A 20928-nucleotide genomic window follows, 5' to 3' on the forward strand; every position below is an offset into this window, starting at 1 on the left:
TCCACACCCAACAGAGGGCAGAAACCTCAACAAGCTTCAGAAATTACAACTATGCTTCTTTGGAATCATCTTTCCCTGCAAAAGTCATTTAGTTGTTGTTGGAAGAATTGTCCATCTGGGTTCAGTTCCAAGTGGGGAAAAAGGCACCGGATTCATGGAAGGTGCTTGGAAAGATGGTTTATTGATGGTGGACAGGACCACATGGTTTGAGGTCCTGGGGGGAAAAGGCAGAGATGGTGAGAGAGCCTGAGTGTTATACCCTCTCTTGGGCCCTACCTTGGAGCTTCCTGTTCCTGTGTAAGAAATGTATTCTGAGTGGTGGTCAGACTCCCAGGGGGCGGGGGTCTTAGCTAACTTTGTAGGCTGTCTTTTGAGTCCCAAGCTTGGTTAATGTTGCTGGGTGATGATGCTTTGGCATTCCTATTATAGCTCTGCCTGAAAGAGGTAGATCTTTGTTATGTAGAATAGACTGGTTCAGGCCTTAATGGCCCATTGACAAAGGGGGGGGGTGAGTTTCTGCCTCCCTTTTAGGGGGAATATTCTGCCCTTTTAATATTTCCTAAAATATTTAATTTTTATAGGAGAGGGATGGGTGCTAACTTCCTATAGTATATTGGGCTTATTAAATTGGTTATAGACAGCTCAGTATCTAGACCACAGAATGGAACAGATGGAACAAGGAAAGATGGCATCAAATGCAATGTCCTGGAAAATGTTATATGGGCTGCAGACTTTTGTTATTGGCTGCCCTTATGCTGCTTGTTTAAGAATGTAAATTCACTTTTCAGTTCTAGGTTTTTCAGTTCCAAGCACAGAATGGCATGATGCAAAATAATAAGAAAAACTATTTTTAAATATTTAAATGACCAGCATTTAGAATATAGGCTCAGTTTGCATTAGTCTGATTTTTTTTTTACCTTTGCATTAAAATTGTATTTCTTACATTGCCCTTAACATATGTATTTTGTATATCAAGTCATACATTTTGTATGCTTTCTTTCCATCAACATTTACTTTTATATGCACTTTCCTGTAAAATATATCACTGTGAACTATATATTTTTGTTTTTATTGAATGGCACATTATATATTTTTTTAGTTCAAAACAACCTTAAAATCCTGAAGATCATGAATTTTGAAGAGTATATTTTCCTATCTTTCCTTGCTTCCATCTTACAGGTCCCTTGGTAAATGATTTTATCTTGAAACTTACTAAATGACTTTTTTCCACAAAGCTTGGTTAAGTGTACCTTAGCATTCTAATTTATAGATCCATCCTGAAACAATGAGTACTTTAAAAAATAAATATAAACAACAAAGGCTATAAAAGCTCTGTAGTAGAAAAATGCAATGAAGTTTCATTTCATTGTTTTAAATTATATTATTTTTCCAAAAGGAACTCTAACAATAACTGTCCAAAAAATACAACAGATCCAGCATGGAAGTATGGTAATATTGAGGCCTTAACACTATTCTTAATTGGTGAAAAGGAAATCAATGAGACCTCAGCTGCAGACCCATTATGCTATTAATATTCTGTAGTAAGTCATATATGCTTTCAGCTGTTGTACATTCCAGCCATTTTTTTAGGCTAACTTTTTGTCCCAGCAGAATGTATCTGGTCATTAAGGAAAATCTGCCTTTATGGAAATTTAATGAATTTTAAGTTACTCAGAACACTGTGTTCATATAAATCATGAAAATAATCCACTGCTTAGACTTAGGCCAAAGTTTGTGACCCGGCAGGACTCTTTTTGAAATTTTCCATTCAAGATGCTCAAAGTCCTTTTATAAGTCTCTTGCTGTGTTGTGAAGCTGGAGCCTACTGTTGTCACTGGCTGACCTTTGCACATAAGTACATGGGAACTGCTGAACCACTTCACATAGTCATAGAAGGGGGATGGAGACGAGTTCTGCTTTTGGTAGCAATGCTCTGGAAGTTTGTATACAAAGCTGAGTACATATTACATGAGTGTGTTATAGAAATGGGGCAGCCTTCCTTATCACTAAGGGGAAACCGGCACTAAATGGAGATTTGGATTAATGAAACAATAAGGAGAAGGAGTTGCAGGACCCACCTCTCTACCCAAAACCTCTTCATTCATTCTTTCCCTTCCAGAGTTAGGTTTTTTTTTCCCTTCTTCTTATAAGCTGCTAAGGTTCTGTTACACGCATGTACATGTAAGATTCTGTTCTCTCCCTTGTGAGGCCTTCTGAGTGTGAAGCATTTGAGCTTCTTAAGGTAAACAAACCTGATGAAGGATATGAAGTATTTCCATGCAATGTAGTTCATCAGGATTCTTGCTAATCAGTATCGACATACCACTCTATAATGCCTTGGTAAGACCACACTTGGAATGCTGCTTCCACTTTTGGTCACCACAATGTAAAAAAAGATGTTGAGACTCTAGAAATAGTACAGAGAAGACCAACAAAGAAATCAGAAAACGCTATTAAGAACTCTGGGTTTTCTGGATAGTTCAAAAAGGTGAAAGCCCACTTGCAGGTCCCTAAAGCCTTGGGTAGAAGTCCCTAAAATTTGCCAGTCATTTACAGTTATTGATGTGTCAGAATATAGATATTATCATATTGACTTAATTTAATGTCATTTTAATGCCAGTCATTTACAGTTGTTATTGTGGTGTCAGAAGGTAGATATTATCATATTGACTATATTTAATTCAATGTTATTTTAATTCACCTTTGAATTAAATCAAATATAAACGTAATGTTAAATTTTGGTGCCAGGTAGTTTTTTTCTAACCTTACTTCTTTTTTGGCTGTGCAGCACACTATCCAAAGGCCAACAGAAAACTTTAGCCTTGCCCTTCAAATTTGCACACCCCTGGGAGTAGTCACATAAGAGCAACTTGGGAGGAGAGGCTTCACTTACCCTAAATCTTTGCCATGCCAAACCAAAGATATAGTATGGGTCAGCCCAGTGGTGGGATTTACATTTTTTTTTACTACCTGTTCTGTGGGCATGGCTTGGTGGGCGTGGCTTGGTGGGCATGGCAGGGGAAGGATACTATAAAATCTCCATTCCCTCCCCATTCCAGGGGAAGGATACTGCAAAAACCTCATTTCCTCCCAATCAGCTGGGACTTGGGAGGGAGAGAATAGATGGCGGGGTGGGCCAATCAGAGGTGGTGTTTACCAGTTCTCTGAACAACTCAAACTTTCTGCTACTGGTTCTCCAGAACTGGTCAGAACCTGCTGAATACCACCTCTGGGTCAGCCTCAATGGCAACCAAAACCTGATTTCATAGGAATCAAGAGGATGTACAGAGTTGCTGCTTCCACTGTGTACATCTTGCACATATTGACTACAGTTGTCATTTACAGTGATTTGTCTCCATTTTGTTCTTTCAGAATTCTGTAGAAACCAGTCAAGCAGCATTCTAGAAATGTGGATTAAATATATACATTTAAGCATGGCAAAGAAAAAATGAATATTCCAAAACAGCCACATGTACCTGTCAGAAACAGGGCAGCACTTTAACTATTCAGAAAGTTGTGCTTTATCATGAGACTATGCAGAGCCTAAATAAACAGTTGGTTTATTAATAGACTACAAAATAATTTCCATAATTTTCAAAAACATTAAATGCTCTGTTTAAGCTCTTCCTTAAATTAGAATTATAGAATTGCATATGGCATTCTTTATCAACTGACATATTTTGTATGTCAGTTGATAAAGGATTCCATAACTTTCTAATTTTGAATGAGGTTTCTTAAAGTCAAATGTACACTATGTACACAGGAGTTTGTTGCATTTCAATAGTGATTTTTGGATTCCTTGAGCAAACTGGAATGTTTATAGTTCGAGAAACAGTCTCTGTTATTTCCTATAAAACAGATCATAGCCATTATATGCCAGGATTTGGGCATCTGTGGTGCTGTCTGCTATATGGCAGCATTATCAGCACAACTGGTGAGAGGACTGTATTTCAGTCATCCACTCTTGGATCAGGGGATGCAAAGAACCAATAGGATTTTACCTAGAATAGAACAGGAAAGCTTCTAAGCCAGGCCTGTTGCCTCAACCTAAGCAATTTCAAATTCCAAAGAATATTAAGGATTTGTGATTTTCTCCTCTCCTCCCCTCCCCTTCCATTTGGCTATCCTGAAGAGCCAGGTAGCTTTCCAAGGATAGAGCATATGAATGGAATAGGTTATCCATTAGCATTGCTCCCAGGATATGTTTTGAAGAAATGATGGTTTGCCTCAGTGTTTAACAAATCATTTGAAGTAACACCTGAAATTCTTAGAATTGATCCACTCTTAAAAGTCACTGAATATTTTCTCCATTTCCAAAGAGAAGGGTGATAATTCAGCACAGCCTTGGTTTGGACTCGGGTTAGATAGACAGTGTGTGGACTCTATTTGCCAGGAGCTCCCATTATTCAGACTTCAGACATACTTCTATTTCATGAACAATTTAAAACATTTCTTGAACAATTTTAACAATTGGAGGAGAAACGTAACTTATTAGGTTTCCAAGAAGAAAGAAAAAAAGGATCTATTGACAAAGCAAACCCAAGTTTAAAGACTTATTGGAATTGAGGGGAAAATAATCTTCACACCCATTTATATGAGAAATATATAGAAAGAAAAATACCACTTGGAAAATACTGATAAGTCTTATCAGTTGTGGATTCTAGTGATTGAGGGGTGTGTATGTGATACTTTTCCTGATTTAGGTGTTTGAATCATGTACAAGTGTAGCTCCTAAAATTTTGGACCAGCGTTGACACCCCTTGCTTGTCTGACACATAGCACGGACGCATGTCTGAGATTTGAAAATGGAAAATGTATTGCGTGGTTTGTTTCTGCTTTGTGATATTTCTGCCAATTACGCTATCTTTGGCTACCTGACAGGCTGCCTAATGTTTAGGGTTGAACTGAAAGCAAGGGGAGATTGTCCATTTTGGCTTTTCTCAATTCATATTTTGGCCTGCTACTTAGTATCTTTGTCCAGTTGTAATCATTACATTGAAAAGTGAAAAAAAAAAACAAGCCAAAGAAAAGATGAATTGATTTCTGTTAGAACCCAGTGAGAGGGAAAGTTCTTTATGCAGATTTTCTCAGGCCGAACACAATACATCAAAGACATTACCTTTTGTCTGGTATTACATGAAGTTTCATTTCCCCACTGATACTATCTTTCCGTATGTAAACATTAAATGCTCAGTGGTCATTTTTAGATACACACAACAAGTGGTTTGAGGATTTATTTCTCCTCACAGGAAGCTGTGGTCATCACTCACAAGTTCTCATGAGGAGTTCCCAAAGTTGTTCTTCATGGTTTACATTTGGGTAGTTCTGGTAACAAAGATAATGTACTCAACACTTTCTCATGGATGTGAAGATGAAGTTGAGGTTCAAAGGAGACCCAATGATTGAGATGTACAGAAGAGGGTAATGTACTCATTAAAACTACTCTTCATAGAATACTTAAATGCCCTACCACAATAACCATTGGAGCAGTGCATGTTTAGTTCTGGCACAATTCAAAGAAACAGTGGGAGAAATGTTAATTCTCCCAGGGTAAGATCTAGTAGCTCAGCTGCTCCTGAAGATATGCATACAGTGATTTATTCTGCCATAAATAGGTTTGTTTTATCTCACAGTAGGAATACTCACAAATCTCCCTTTGATTAAGTCTGTCAAAGGGCTGATAAAAGGGTGGAGCTAGGCACTAAAACCATCATTTCTTTCTTCTGCTGGACAGTTTGGTGCGTTTAAGAAGCAATGGACTATATAGTGAGTTGAGAGGTTTAGCAATCCTTTTTAAGGCAAAGCACAATCAAGGATCACAAAGAGATTTCACAGCAACCCTGTGCCAATAATTGTACAATATTAAGAATGTTTCAGTGGGGTAGGAGAGAAGAATCACCCACTTAGACCATTCTTCAATTTGGAATTTGTACACTAAAATACATGTGCGTAAACTCCAATAACTGTAAGCTCCAAAAGTCTAGGCTTGCAAAAATAGAGAATGTCATTTCCATGTTTATTCGTTTATTAAAAGTTTCTATAGCTTACGATAATACCAAAAGATTGTGTTCAGAATTGTGCATTGGGAGGAGGGAATAACTGGTTGAAGGCTAACATAGTTGTGATTCAATTTCCTTCTTCTATTCAGTCGTTTCTGATCCTGTTTGCTTGCACAATTAACAATGTCTTTTTCACAGTCATTTATATATTATAGCATTATCTGCATTGATGTGTGTGTTTACTTATGAACTCTTCATGAGCTATGTATTAAGTAGCATGTTTTGCCCAGAACCATACACCCAAAACCGTCCTGGGAAATTTACATATATATTTTTTGTTTCCTGAGGATATATTCCATGTAAAGAAAGCAAATGTGTCTAAAAGGTTTTTAAAGGCATACATCTCTTTATTTTTAATTGCAAGAGTTGATTTTTCCTCCAAACATAAATAAGAAAAGAATTTAGCTTTTCATAAGAAATCAACTTTAGGAATGGTAAAGTAGAATATAAGCTGCAATTAAAAATACATAAATTGCTAGACAAACCTCACCTGAGGCTGTCATAAGGATAATGGCCTGTCAGTTACTTTTATTTTGGCAGTCCCCAGCAGATAGAAAGAAGTAAATCTTACTAAATGTGAAGTTGACTGCATTCAGCATGAGGGTAATACATTATTCAAATTTGATGTGTGGCATATGGCATCAAGAAAGTAAGACAGGCAAAAAGAGCTTAGAGATGGAGGAACCAACTTGCTTCTGATAAATCCAAAAATAAAGTTTTGTTTAGATTAGTTGGAAACTAGTAAATGAATGTAAAAGAGCAAGGAGGGAAGGGACCCTTTAAGAAGAAAAAAATTAAAATTGGGCAGAAGTATGGTGTTAGATAGGGCAATGAGAAGGCAGGCTCAGGTTTAACGCAACAACAGCTCTTTATTACAACAGTCCAGTATGTACAATCCAGCAGCAGTTAAGTCTGACAGCTCTCCTTTTATAGGGAGCTGTCAGACCTCTCAACCAATCAGATTAAACTTCTGTTCCCGCCTGAACAGAGGACTGGAGTGGAAACCACGGTAGTTTGTGTTAATATCTAACACCCCTCCCCTCTTGGTCGGGATGTTCCAATTGGTTACATAGTCCATGAGGTAGGCGGGTCTTTGTTTTGCTCTACCAGACCTGCGCAGTTCATTTGGAACCGACTCTTCAGGCAGGTCGGACGGACCTGTCTGCTCTCCAGCTCCACTCTGTGGAACCTGCTGGAACTTACACCAGGCCGCGGCTGGAGTTCCTTGGGTTTGCTCACATGGAGCTCGCTGTGGGCCTGCAACAAACTCAGATAAGTCTACCGGACATTTCGGGTTTGAGTTGTCTGTGAAAGGAGTGAATGTTTGCTCCTTTTGGGTAGGGCCTTGGTCGTTTGGTTTCAGAGTTTCGTCTGGTACCCTAAGGTTGGAGTGGGAGAGGCGACCACCGAGTTGGTCAATGTGCCTCCTCCAATTTCTACCATCCTCTAGCTCTAGTAAGTAAGAGTGATGCCCGGTGATGCCTATCACCGTAGCAGGAATCCACAGAGTTCCCCCGGCATAGTTGTGGGCATATACTGAATCCCCTATGCTAAAATTCCGAATCTTGCTCGCGGAGTCTGGGGACGATGTGGCAGAGTAGTTTGGGTGTAGCCGGTCTAAGTTAGACCTTAGACGGTGACCCATGAGAAGCTTGGAGGGGCTTCTTCCCATAGTGGCGCTGGAGTAATGTGTTGGATTAGTAAATAGTGATCAACCTGTGTTTGCCAATCACCCAAGCCCATTCTGGCGAGGGCCTCTTTTGCTGATCGCACCATTCATTCTGCCTGTCCATTTGAGGCCTGATGGAATGGCACGACTAGGGCATGCCGAATTCCCTGGCTAACTAAGTAGGTCTCGAATTGTATGGCCGTGAATTGGGGCCCATTGTCTGAGACCAAGATGTCGGGCAGGCCATGTGTGGAGAAAAGTCTCCGTAGCACCTTGATGACCGCTTCTGCCATGGTAGAGGTCATCAGGGCTACCTCTAACCATTTTGAATATACGTCCACAACTATGAGGAATGTTTGGCCATGAATGGGCCCAGCGAAGTCAATGTGCACCCTAGACTAGGGTGCTTGAGGGTGCTCCCACTCCTTAGCGGGCGCCTCTGGGCGAACTGGTCTGGATTCCTGACATGGTGTGCAGGTGGCCACCCACTCTTCTATCTCCCTGTCCATGTTAGGCCACCAGACATAGCTCCTAGCCAAGGATTTCATCCTGACGATACCAGGGTGCCCCACATGTAATGCCTCCAATACTGCCTTTCGCAGTTTGCTTGGAACAACCACCCGGTCCCCCCACAGTAAACAACCTTTGATAACCGACAACTCATCACATTTAGCAAAAAACAATTTAAAATTGGCCCCAACAGGCCCTTTGGGCCACCCCCTCCACCCCCAGTTCAGAACCTGCCTAATAACAGCGTCTTTGGGGGAGAAATGGGCAACGTCAGTGGAAGAGACAGTCCAGAGTCCAGGCAGTCAATAAGAAGGACCGGTGTCTCAGGAGTGGGGTCGGCCAACAGTTCAGGTAGGGGACAGCGGCTTAAAGTGTCAGCATGTCCCAACGTGGAAACAGGGTGGTGGATGAGCTTGTAGGTGTAGGCAGCCAGGAAAACAGTCCACCTGGTCATGCGCGGGGACAAGGAAACCGGAGTGGGTTGGTCCCCAGCCAGTAGCCCCAACAAAGTTTTGTGGTCCATCACAAGTTCAAAATCGCGTCCGTAGAGGTACTCGTGAAACCACTTGACTCCCGCTACTGCAGCCAAAGCCTCTCTGTCCAGTTGGCTATAGTTCCGTTCAGCGGAAGACAAGTTTCGCGAGTAGAAGGCAATGGGGGCTTCTGCGCCATTGGGCATGCGGTGGCTGAGGACAGTGCCGACGCCAAAAGGAGAAGCATCGCATGTTGGAACCAGCGGCAGGGTTTGGCTGTACTGGATCAGCAGGGAGTCAACAGTGAGCAGGCGTTTCACGCGGCGGCCTCAGCTCGGCCCCAGGACCACTTGCCATTTTTAGACAGGAGGCGATGCAAGGGCTCAGCGACAGTAGCTTTCTCTTTGAGAAAGACGCTGTAGAAGTTGAGCCCGAGGAAAGCTTGCAGCTCGGCCTGATTGCGAGGTGTAGGGGCGTCCTGGATTGCTTTAACTTTTTGGGATGTCGGATGGATCCCAGAGCCATCAGTCATGTACCCCAGAAATTCTACCCTGGGCACATTAATTTTACATTTTTCTTTTTTAAGTCGGAGGTCTTTTTCACGAATTCTGGTCAAAACAGCCCTAAATCTTTTTAAAAGTTGTGCCTCGTTTGCAGCTGATACCAAAATGTCGTTGAAATAGGGGACGACTCCTGGTATCCCCTGCAAAAGCCGTTCCATGACGCTTTGGAACAGTCCAGGGGCGATACTAACTCCGAATTGCAGGCAGTTGCATTTGAATGCACCCCTGTGCATCACAATGGTTTGAGCCTCCGCTGTGGCGCCATCTACAGGCAACTGCTGGTATGCCTGCGCCATATCTAATTTAGCAAACAATTTTCCTGGCCCTAGCGAATGTAGGTAAGTGCTGTACAATGGGCACAGGGTAAGCACTTTGTTGCAGCGCGTTATTAATTGTGCATTTATAGTCCGCGCAGATGTGGACCGACCCGTTCGGCTTGACCGGGGTCACTATAGGGGTCTCCCAGCGAGCATGGTCGACTGGTTCTAGGATCCCCTGGCTCACCAGTTTGTCAATTTCCCTATTGATTTTAGGGAGGAGAGCGAAAGGCACTCTCCTGGGTTTTAGCCTGATAGGCAAGACATTGGGGTCCAAGTTAAAAGTAATTGGTGTCCCCACATACTTACCAAGACCGGAGCTGAAGACGTCCTCGAACTCCTTAAAAATCGCCTCGCCGCCACCTGCTATGGCGTTGATCCCGGTGACTTCCAAGCCCAGGGCTTCGAATTGGACCCGGAAGGTGCCTTGGCCCATGATGGGGGCTCGGTTCCCCTGGTAGTCGCGCAGCATGATGTCTGGCGTGTGAAGTTGCCGTTTTTTTCAGGCTCAGGATGGCTTGCTTCAGGGTCGACCAGGAGATTATCGAGAGGGGCGATCCGGTGTCGCCTTCAAGCTCGCAGGGAGCATCCTCAATGAGGACTGGGACTTTCAGCTTTTTTGGCCGCCTTGTGCAGACTTGCCCTATCGTGGTTTGATAGGTTACTCTGGGTTCTCTCTCTGGGTTCTCTGTCTGGGCGCCCTTGGTTTTTCTGCCAGGCCCCTGGGTTGGGCCTCTGTTGGCGGTTTGACTTTGGCTGCCAAGTGGTGGCAGGGACTTCGCTCCGGCACTCTTTTGCGATGTGCCCCTTTTTGTCGCAATGCTAACAGGTTGCGTCCCGGAATCGGCAAGTAAACTGGGCATGGTCTCCTCCGCAGCTTGCACAGGGTGACAGGCGCGAGTTGAATTTTCATGCCGGCTTTGTGCGGCTACTGCGCATGCGGTAGCTGTCATCGTCTTCGCTGTCGGAGGTTTCTTGGTCTGCGGCCTCGTGGTGAACGCGCGCCTGTTTCTGTGTGGTTTGTGGCACGTTGTGCTGGTGCTTCAAGGCTTCCATGGACTTGTCGGCCGACTCGGACACCCTGGCTTCGTCGAGTGCGATCTGCAGAGACATGTTTGATTTTGCTAGCAGACGTCTCTGCAGGTTGATGTCTTGCACTCCGCAGATCAGGCGGTCTAGGATTTGGTTGTCCAGGTCACGAAAGTCACAGTATGTCGCTGCCTTTCAAAGGGCCACAACATACTGGTTAATGGACTCTCCTTCCTTCTGGTTCCGCATGTTGAATTTGTGGCGGCGAACGTACCTCGAAGGCTTGGGTGCGTAATGTGTTTTTAAAGTCTGTTGCAACGCTGCCCATGGAACCGCTTGGATCGGAGTTGGCTCCAATAGGTCTTTCACCATTTCGAAGACCTCTCGGCCGCAATAGCCCAGGAAGAGGTTTTTCTTGCAGGAGTCTGGAATCCCCATGAGGTCGTTTGCCTCGAGGAAGCATTCGAACCTCAGCATGTAGGATTCCCAGTCGGTCACTGGGTCCTATGGAGTTGGCGGGGCGTGCATAGCCATTTTCATTTGAGGCAATTCGAGTTTACTGCTCAAAATGGTTGCTCGATGCCGCACCGATGCTCCGGGCTGGATTCACTTGCTGGATTGACTCATTGTTCGTTCTTTGCCTTATCTGCCTCTCGATCCCACCCTCGTCACCAATGTTAGATAGGGCAATGAGAAGGTAGACTCAGGTTGAACACAATAACAGCTCTTTATTACAACAGTCCAGTATGTACAATCCAGCAGCAGTTAGGTCTGACAGCTCTCTTTTTATAGGGAGCTGTCAGACCTCTCAACCAATCAGATTAAACCTCTGTTCCTGCCTGAATAGAGGACTGGAGTGGAAACCACGGTAGCTTGTGTTAATATCTAACATACGGGTTCTGTGGAAGGGCAAAGTCAGCCAAATTTTAGAGAAGAAATCTTGTTACAAAAATGACTTGATGATTAAGAATGAACTGTACACAGACAGTTCTTTGTTTCCCTAGTCCAGCCATCCTTCTCAGTAATCTCCCCTGATATTGCAACACATCCAATTCAGTAGATGCAAAAGCCCTTATATATTCCTAATAAAGAATTATTTTACCCTCAAAGGACATCCAGCTCATTTGTTTAAACTTTAGCCAATCATCTGAAAGCATTGATCTGGAAAAATCTGGGGGGCGGGGGTGGAGGAGATATGTGAAAAACAGAACAATTCCATCTTACATACTGAAGTAAAAACCCCTGCAAGATTGAGGCTCTAAAACTCAAACTATTTCCCTATATAGTTATCCCTCTGGCTCTTCAGTGTTTTGACTTTGAAGAGTTATTGAGTGCCTTCATAACTGACTCTAAGCTAGGCCTTTCCTCTTGGCAAATTTATTGGTCTTGAGTGACCAGCATAAAGCTCAATATTCTTACCACAATCCAGTTTCTATTGGTTCTGTTTTAGCTCAGTGCTGACTTGTGTTATCATTATGTTGCATAAACAGAGCATATTAAGCTATTTGCATGCCACCAGTGGTGGGTTTCAAAAATTTCTAGAACATCTTCTGTAGGTGTGGCCTGCTTTGTAGGAGTGGCTTGCCAGCCATGTGACCATGTGGGAGTGGCTTACCAGCCATGTGACCGCTTGGCAGTCATGTGACTGGGTGGGCTTGGGCAACTTGTAAAATGTGGTGAAACGCACTTAACAACACTCTTGCTTAGCAACCAAAATGTTGGCTCAGAAACTCTGGCATTTGAAGCACGCAAGTCTTAAAGCTGTCAAGTTACAAGACCCTTGCACCCCTAACCCTTTAGAAAAAAAAACCCAGGGATGTTCAAATTTGACAGCTTTAAGACTTGTGGACTTCAACTCCCAGAATTCCTCCTCCAGTCATGTTGGCTCAGGAACTCTGGCACTGAAGTACGCAAGTCTTAAAGCTGTCAAGTTACAAGACTCTTGCAGCCCTAACTCTTTAGAAAAAAAAACCAGGGATGTTCAAACTTGACAGCTTTAAGACTTGTAGACTTCAACTCCCAGAATTCCTCCTCTCGCTCTTCATTTTGATGATGTGCGGACGGGCAGGGGGAGGGAACTGGAACGGGTTCTAAACGGCACTGTAGATTTTAGATTTTTCAATAGAAGAAGTTAGAACTGGCAGGAACCCACCCCTGCATGCCACCAACCGGAGAGAAACCATACAGAACACTGAATGCTTCTTAATAGGACTTGGAGAGGTGTTACAAAAAATCAAAGCAAAACAAGCTTTTAAAATAATTGTATACTTTGAACATCCTAATCTTATTATTCAATAACAAACATGCACTGAAAATGTCTGTGAAAACTAACTAACTGAACTAAAATTAAAAACTGCAGTTGTAGAAATATCAGTAGGTGAAAGTTTCTGTCATGGTATAGCAGAGAATTGCTTTTTTAAGCATTAGATCTAATACAGAATAAGGAATCAATGTCCTTTAGATGATCCTGAACTAGTATCTCCAGCCATTGGGCAACTTGATTGGGGTTACTGGCAGCTGTGATTTAGCAACATCTGTGGGAGCCCAGATTCCACATTCCTAATATTTACCTTATTCAAATTTGTTGTGCCCTCTCAATTCCAAAGAATATTTGTTCTATTTATATACATAAAATTGTAATGTGTGAATGCATTGTCTCAAACAGTTTTCTGAATCAAATATACCCCATTTGTCTTTTTAAAATATAGGAATTTGACCTAAACTTTATTCTTCTTGCAACAGTTTCCCTTTTCTGTCCTTTTCCAATTATTCTATTATCTTCTATTGACCTTTGAATAATACGGAACTAGCAGTGGCTCAGTGGCTAAGACACTGAGCTTGTCAATCAGAAAGGTCGGCAGTTCAGTGGTTCGAATGCCTAGGGTCACATTACAGAGTGAATTCCCATTACTCATCCCAGCTTCTGCCAACCTAGCAGTTCGAAGGCATGTAAAAATGCAAGTAGAAAAATAGGGACCACCTTTGGTGGGAAGGTAACAGCATTCCGTGCGCCTTTGGCATTTAGTCATGCCGACCACATGAATACGGAGACATCTTTGGACAGCACTGTCTCTTCGGCTTGGAAACAGGGATGAGCACCGCCCCCTAGAGTCAGGAACGACTAGCACATTTGTGTGAGGGAACCTATACCTTTTAGCAGTGATTAATTTATCACAGGATATACACCTCAAACTCCACCATAATTAAGTTTGGCTGATTCCAGTTTAAGCTGATAACCTGTGGTCCATAAGCCACAAAAGGCACCACTTTTTAGAGAACCAGGGAAATATCTTTGTCAAATGACAGACTGTGGCTTTATAAAATTCAGTGCCATCCATTGACCCATGATTGTCTAAGAGCAGTCTTTTTCTTTTCTTTTATATTTTCTTCCTATTCAAAATTTTATTGGCACAGTCAAAATGAGGCTTTGAGTTATTTCATAATGCTAAAAGCTATAATTAAAATAAAATGTGAAGTAGAATATCACATAAATTGGTTTGACGTGATGGAAGGAAATGCTGCACTTAAGCAAAATATTTTCATGCATCTATTATATTTTTCTTTTAAAAATAAAAAATAAAAGTATTCATTTGAAAAACAAAACTATATATATTTTTAAGCCATTCTGCATTAGCTGAAGTATCCATAGTTCATTTAGAAGCATTTGCTCCTCTTGTTCAGACAGCTGTAGTTGGCTGTTTCTTCCATTTTTGGATAGAGAACTAATTTTCTGATGTGGCATGAATGTACAGTAGCATCTTTGTGAAACCCGGGAAAAAAATGAAATGGCTCTATTTTTTGTGAATTTTAGGACCGCCTATTTTTCGTCATGGAATATGTCAATGGAGGAGACCTAATGTTTCAGATTCAACGTTCACGCAAATTTGACGAGCCTCGCTCCCGCTTCTATGCAGCAGAAGTCACATCGGCACTCATGTTTCTACATCAACATGGCGTCATCTACAGGTACTTTTCTTTCAGAGGTTGAAAAAAAAAAGAATTATTAAAGCTGTTTGTTTCATTGGTGTTGGCTAAAGTCCAGGGTCTCTTAGCAACCGCATTGGCTGTTAGTTTCTGCTTGCTAACACAGAACTTTTTTTTCTTACTCTTTTTGAGGTGGGGAGAAGACTGTTTATCATTCTGAATGTTAGCATTTGAATCGTCTCTGCAGGCCTTGCCAGCTGTGGGTGCCAGTTTTGTATTATAAAACAAGCAACGCTTATTTTAAAAACTTGGCACGCTGTGACCCATCGTTGACTTTGGTTGCGGATCAGGGCAATCTCTTCAGTTTTCTTCTTCTGCCATGGATTTCCTTTCATTTCGGAACTCCCTGCCACTTCCTGGGTTTGTTTGTCTTAATTGTCTCCAGTCTGAGATGGGATAATCATTTGATGAGGCTTTGTACATGAAGTCTTGATGGTGAGGGTGAAGGCTCAGCTGCTAACAGGAAGAACCTCTTTGGAGACAACTTGAATTTGTTGCCTGCAGCCCCTGATTGGCATCTGGCTGAACAATAACAAAATCTGAAATGCTAACTTTTCGTTATGCCATGAAGAATACACTTAGAGATAAATATTTATTATTAGAAACAAGGAACTTCTTAATACATTTTCACCTACTATCTCTCTATGTTATTAAGGCCTTTATCTTGTCGTTTCACTCTTCCTCTCCTTCTTTTCCCTTTAAAACAAAAACAAAGAAAAGAAACTGGCAGTTTTTCATGACTTCAGATAAAATTTGGCAGGCATATAGAGAAGAAACTGCAGTTAAGGGAAGTTGGCTGTGGGATCACTTCTCTTTCATGAAGTACTTGAAGAGGGCAGTCACAAAGCACTATTCACAGGGGAGGTTGCTGCTGATGTATCATTGCCAATTACCAGTAAAAATGAAGCAGAAAAATAATACATGTTTCGAAGCACATAGGAATATGTACTGGACAGGATAGTGGATTAAGAATTGGTTGTTTTTCCTATCCAGATCCTGCCAGTCTGAACCTCAGTTTACTGGGAATTTAGTGGCATGGACAGCAGTCCATTTATTCCTCTGAAAGAGAGATGAGCAATTTAAAATTTACTACAATATTTTAAGAGCAAAACAAGTCACACATAATGCACACTATATTCCAGAGAAAAAGAAAGATAGGAAGAGAGAGATTTTAATAAGGATGTTAAAATTTCATTTCATTTCCCCTCTTCACCCCTCAGTTCTTTTCAGAAAAAAAATCTGAAATACACCAAGTAAATGAGATGAAGAATTCGAAGTAGAGGAGAGAGGTAAGGGAAGAAGAGAGGGATAGGAGATAGGGCGGTGAAAGGGAAGAGGAGGAGAGAAAGAAGGAGTGGAAAGGGGAGAGAGGAGAAGGAGAGAGGACGGGGAAATATGGAGAGCAGGAGAGCCAATAATCGTTTTTGGGAGTTGATGGTAAGACGAATTGATGTAAACATTTAACAATATGTTGGTTTTATAATAGTATACATGTGGTTATTTGTTATGAAAATGAAAAAATAAAAAAACTTTATTAAAAAAAGAAAAAATCTTACCCTGGTACATAAAAAATTCTAGTAATCTTCTGATTCTGTACTTACTTTGGACATTTTGATTTCTATGCTGTTGGTACTTTCATTTCCCCAATCCCTCTGAAACAACTTGGAGACAATATGTATTTATGTTTACACCACATACTCAAATATGCTGAGAACCAAAAGCAAAAGTGCCTACTTTCTCTCAAATTGCCAAAAATCTTACAGCAACAATCCCCCTTAACTCCACATCATATAAAAGGGGACTACAATAAATTACCTGCACATGAAGGTACACACTCACTTCTTGTGTGTTCATATGTATGACCACAAAAATGTCTCAATAGGTCATAATGAGGAGGTAGGGCTGAAAAGCTGCCAAGCCACCATTCCCTTTGAAAGATTTGCCACCATGGTTGTAGCCAAAGAACTAGGCAGTGATATAAAACTAGGATTTCCTCAAATGGAAACAACTGCTATGCCTGCTGGACCACCATATTTCAAGGCACAAACTAGTTTCTTAGCAGTGTGACATATAACATAGCTGAGCTGAAAATAAATAGAACAGGGATGAAGTCATGGAATCTCAGAGACATGGAACCAATCAGTAAAGAGCAAGTGGGAGTGCTGTTACTGCCTATATCTTGTATTGTGTTCTAAACACAAATTATTTACAGTCAAATCTTTTTTTAAAAAAATAGCCTTGAATGTGTCACGATGTGGTGACTTATTTTTAATTTAGTGCTAGTTCAGAAAGAAGATGTTGCTTTTAACAAAGTTGCTGAAAATTGGATCTGCTCCTATCTTTCAAAATTGCCATGTCTATAATTAAAAGCGATTTTAAGAAACAGATAGATAGCTGCCAAACAAAGTTCCTCTTCTCTGCATTGCCTGTGTAAATGCAGAGATTGCTGGTCTCTGCTGTTACTAATAGTTGTAGTTCAGTGACATCTGGAGTGCCAAAGATTGCATTCTCCTCCTGAAAGAAAGATCAGTGTCATGCAATATGGAAATTTCCATGAACATTTTCTTCTCCAATGGAAAGAAACCAAGAGTGGTTTGTGTCTTCATGCCTTTTTCTTCATATGATGAAAAACCAGTGGATTGGCCAAAAAAAAGGACTAGTTGAGAACTTCAGTATTGTATTACCCTTTATAACAATAAAGCCTCTGATTTTAATGAACTTTACAGGAGGAAGAATATCTGTTTAAGCTGAATGATGTCCGTTAAAGTGAGGAATTACCAGTAGGTATAATTGGGGAGATGTGGCCCATCAAGTAAACTGCCCTCAAACCATGTAGCATTTTAAAGTCAACATCTGGAAGCAAATCAGCAACAAGTGCAACTCCTTCAAAAGAGATGACACTCTCTTTGGACTGACACAAAATCATGTACATTTTGAGCCAACTGAAGCTTTCAGATAATCTTCAAGGGCAGCCTAATGTAGAATGCATTACAATGGTACAAACAGGAGGTGGATGACTGTGAGAAGGGCCCATAACAAATAGCAAAGAAGGAAGCCATTGTTTCATTTCCTTGAATTCCAAGCACATCAGCAGATATGATTATTATTTTTTGAAAGAACATAACTACAGCAAATCTGCCCCTTTCTCCCAAAATTTTTTGTGCTACTGTTATCCCTGAAATAATAGCTGACACACACACATAAAATTTTTAATGTGGATGAAGTGACACTTGGCATATTGTAGGGTATACAAATGGCAACTATTTTTCAAGTTGCAGTCACCATAGCCCAGTTCTTGATACGCACATGCCTGGAGGTCAGGGTCAACAGAACAAGGCTGTGTAACTCCATCTGAATTAGCCTAGTGAGTTTCTGGTTGGGATGGCATTTGAAGAAGATTCTTCTAAGTTCCAAAAATTTGGCCCATTCCTAATTATCTTCCCCTTGTACCTCCAATTGGAAAGGCTATTGGAGATGGCATTTGTGCCATCGTAAGAGCTCTCCCTTAATAGTCATCTGCATCATGTAAACAGATCATCATGTAAACAGAGGCTTGACATTAACATGGGAAGAATAGGGTGGGCCTTTTGTTAAAAGGGAAAAGGAGAAACCAAAGAAGGCAACCAAGAGGCATGCCAAGTTTACATTCCTGAGAGGGCAGTCGTTTTCCTGTAGAGTTTGTAGGAAGGGGACCAGTGCTTTCTGCCTGATAACACTAATTCTACGAAGAGGAAGTTGGGAAGCAGTATTTATCTTCTGTTTAAACGTCAATTATTTTAGTTTATTTGGTTGTTATATTTACTTAACAAGAAACTAAAAATGAGCCTGTATTCCCTGGCTGAGCTCAAAAATATATGCTTTTATATACAGAGAGGGACAGAAGCACATAGGTCTTATTTTGTTCTATATACACAGAGCTGCCTTCTAAGGCTTCTCTGGAGAATAATGAAGACAGCTTGTGGAGTAGTTTGATATCAAGAGAACAGAAGAAGCAATTGCATTTCTCCATCATACCTAGTAGTTGCTGTTTAAAATTTTGAACTAAAATACTATTTCTACACTGATATTTTTTTTATCATCAGGAATTTAAATGTTTACTCTGCTACAACCATTTCATCCAGATGCTTTGGACCAATTTTAATCTTGTACAGTTAAACACTTGTATTGGCTTCAAATTCAGACACTTTATTGGTAATCCACTAGCAGTGATTAGGTGAATAGAGGACTAGTTGCGAGATCTTCCCCTTGGAATAAACATACCCATCATCGCTGTGAGAGAAAAGAGGGTTATAAATGTTTTCTCTTTCTTAAGAAACCAAAACAAAACTCCACTAATAGTTCAGGCAGCAGCACAAGTGAGGTCAGAACAACCTAAAACTGTTCTTTTTTTTCCTCACAAGGACCCAAAAGGAATGACTGTATGGATTTGGGTTTTTTTTCTGCAAAAATTTGAAGTGCCTTTTCCTGACAAGAATGAAAGCAACCTAAATATTCTTAAGGGGTCTAGATAATCCACTTCTTCCAGAGTTTTCACCAACTACAGGCAGACAGCCTTCTTGACAACATTCCCTAAAATGGGAAGGTTGGAGATGTGATTGCAGTAAACAAAGAATGTTGGGTCCAAGAGAGGCTACAATGCTGTCTCCTTCAAGGGAGAAGGTAGCACCCTGTCTATCAAAGAGGCCAACATCATAGTATTGATCCAACCGTCTCAACTCCCTGACTGCTTTCGTAATCAGGAGGTGGCCAGGTCCAATGAACAGGTGGCCAAACTGAGAGCATAGAGAATGTCGGCCACTTTATTAGTAGTTGTCAGATCAAATTTAGATCATATAACAAGACCAGGCCCTAAGCAAAGAATTTATCAGAAGGAGTTGATGCAATTCTGTCTGAGTGACACACTCATTCAGTCATTCCCCCCCCCCCCCAAATACTTCTGTATGAAAAACATTTTTATAAAGTAGAGATCTATTAGATAGAAAAACGAGCAGCCTTACTGGAAATGCTAAGAACTCTGAAAACACAGATTTTATTTTTTCAAAAATATGCACATAGACAAAGCAAAGAAGGCTGAACTTTACTACTGGAAATTAAAAGCTTCATCCCAGTAGTACTTATGTCAACAGTTCATTATGGTACAATATAGTTGATAAGTTGTTCTATAAATAATACAAATAACAGTTCTTACATAACAGTCACTTCTATTTACCCATGCAAAGACTTTTCATTGCAAAAAAAATCTCTTTAAGTCCCTCCTTCAGTAGCAGAAATTTGTTGGGGGAGGAAATACTATTGAACTAACTGTTTCTTCCTTTTGAGGATACTCTGGAGAGCACAGCTGAGAGATTTTTCTTCCTTTTTTAGCCTGGGATAGTATGATGGGAACAATATACTTTTGGTAACTTAATCCGTCACTACTTTGTGAGTTTGGGTTTTTACCAACATGCAACCTGGACCAAAGACAAGGGAAGAATAATAACATCATAAGGGTAGTCCTGGACGTATGACCACAACTGAGCCCAACATTTGTAGTATTAAGTGAGATATTTGTTAAGTGAGTTAGGTCCCATTTTACAAGGATGTAAAAGATGGCTTCCAGGTCTGATATCTTTCTTGCCACAGTTGTTAAGTGAATCACTGCAGTTCAGAAGTGGGTTGCCAATTTTTTACTAGAGATTCGGGCATGCTCCCATGTGCACTCATGTATGTGCATGCGATGCTTCTGCACATGTGCAGAAGCGTCCAGGTAGGTGGATGGTTCCTCCCGCCACCGCTACTACAGATCCCAGCCGAACCGGCAGCAACCCACCTCTGCTGCACTTGATAAGTTAGTAACCCAGTTGTTAAGTGAATCTGGCTTCCCCATTGACTTGGCTTGTTGGAAGGTTGTAAAAATGTGATCACATGACCCTGGAACACTGCCACGGTCATAAGTATGAACCACTTGCCAAGCATCTGAATTTTGATCACATGATCATGGGATTTTGCAAAGGTTGTAACTCTGAAAAACGTTTTTGTAATTTTGGACAGTCCCTAAATGAACTGTTGTAAGTAAAAGACTACCTGTAGTGTTTCACTATAACAGGAATTTTGGTTTCTAACTGTATTTTCCTAGGATAATGGGGTACTTGGGCAAAAAGTATCTATTTCACGCAAGAAAAAGATATCTTAAATACCTTCTCTTTCATGAATTTTCAGATTGACATCCATATGTAATCTTATTTAAAAATTGGCATTCTTTATTAGAAATGTTTTAAAATTTTACAATGCAAACTCAGTTAAATTCATTTGATAAAAGGAGGTCTGGAATGCTTTCACATCTCC

At 41.1% G+C, this 20928-nt stretch overlaps 1 protein-coding gene across 4 annotated transcripts in view; it reads left to right on the forward strand.

Annotated features, from left to right (window-relative positions):
- The window catches only part of PRKCE (protein kinase C epsilon), a 370865-nt gene that overhangs the window by 320153 nt on the left and 29784 nt on the right, over positions 1-20928 (forward strand). For all 4 annotated transcript variants that reach the window (XM_081941929.1, XM_081941930.1, XM_081941931.1 and 1 more), the window contains one exon: positions 14432-14586. In XM_081941929.1, coding sequence (XP_081798055.1) covers positions 14432-14586 — 155 coding nt within the window. The remainder of the gene's footprint in view (positions 1-14431; positions 14587-20928) is intronic.

Source organism: Natrix helvetica (genome assembly GCF_964273705.1).
Source record: "Natrix helvetica genome assembly, chromosome: 2".
NCBI lineage: Eukaryota > Metazoa > Chordata > Lepidosauria > Squamata > Natricidae > Natrix > Natrix helvetica.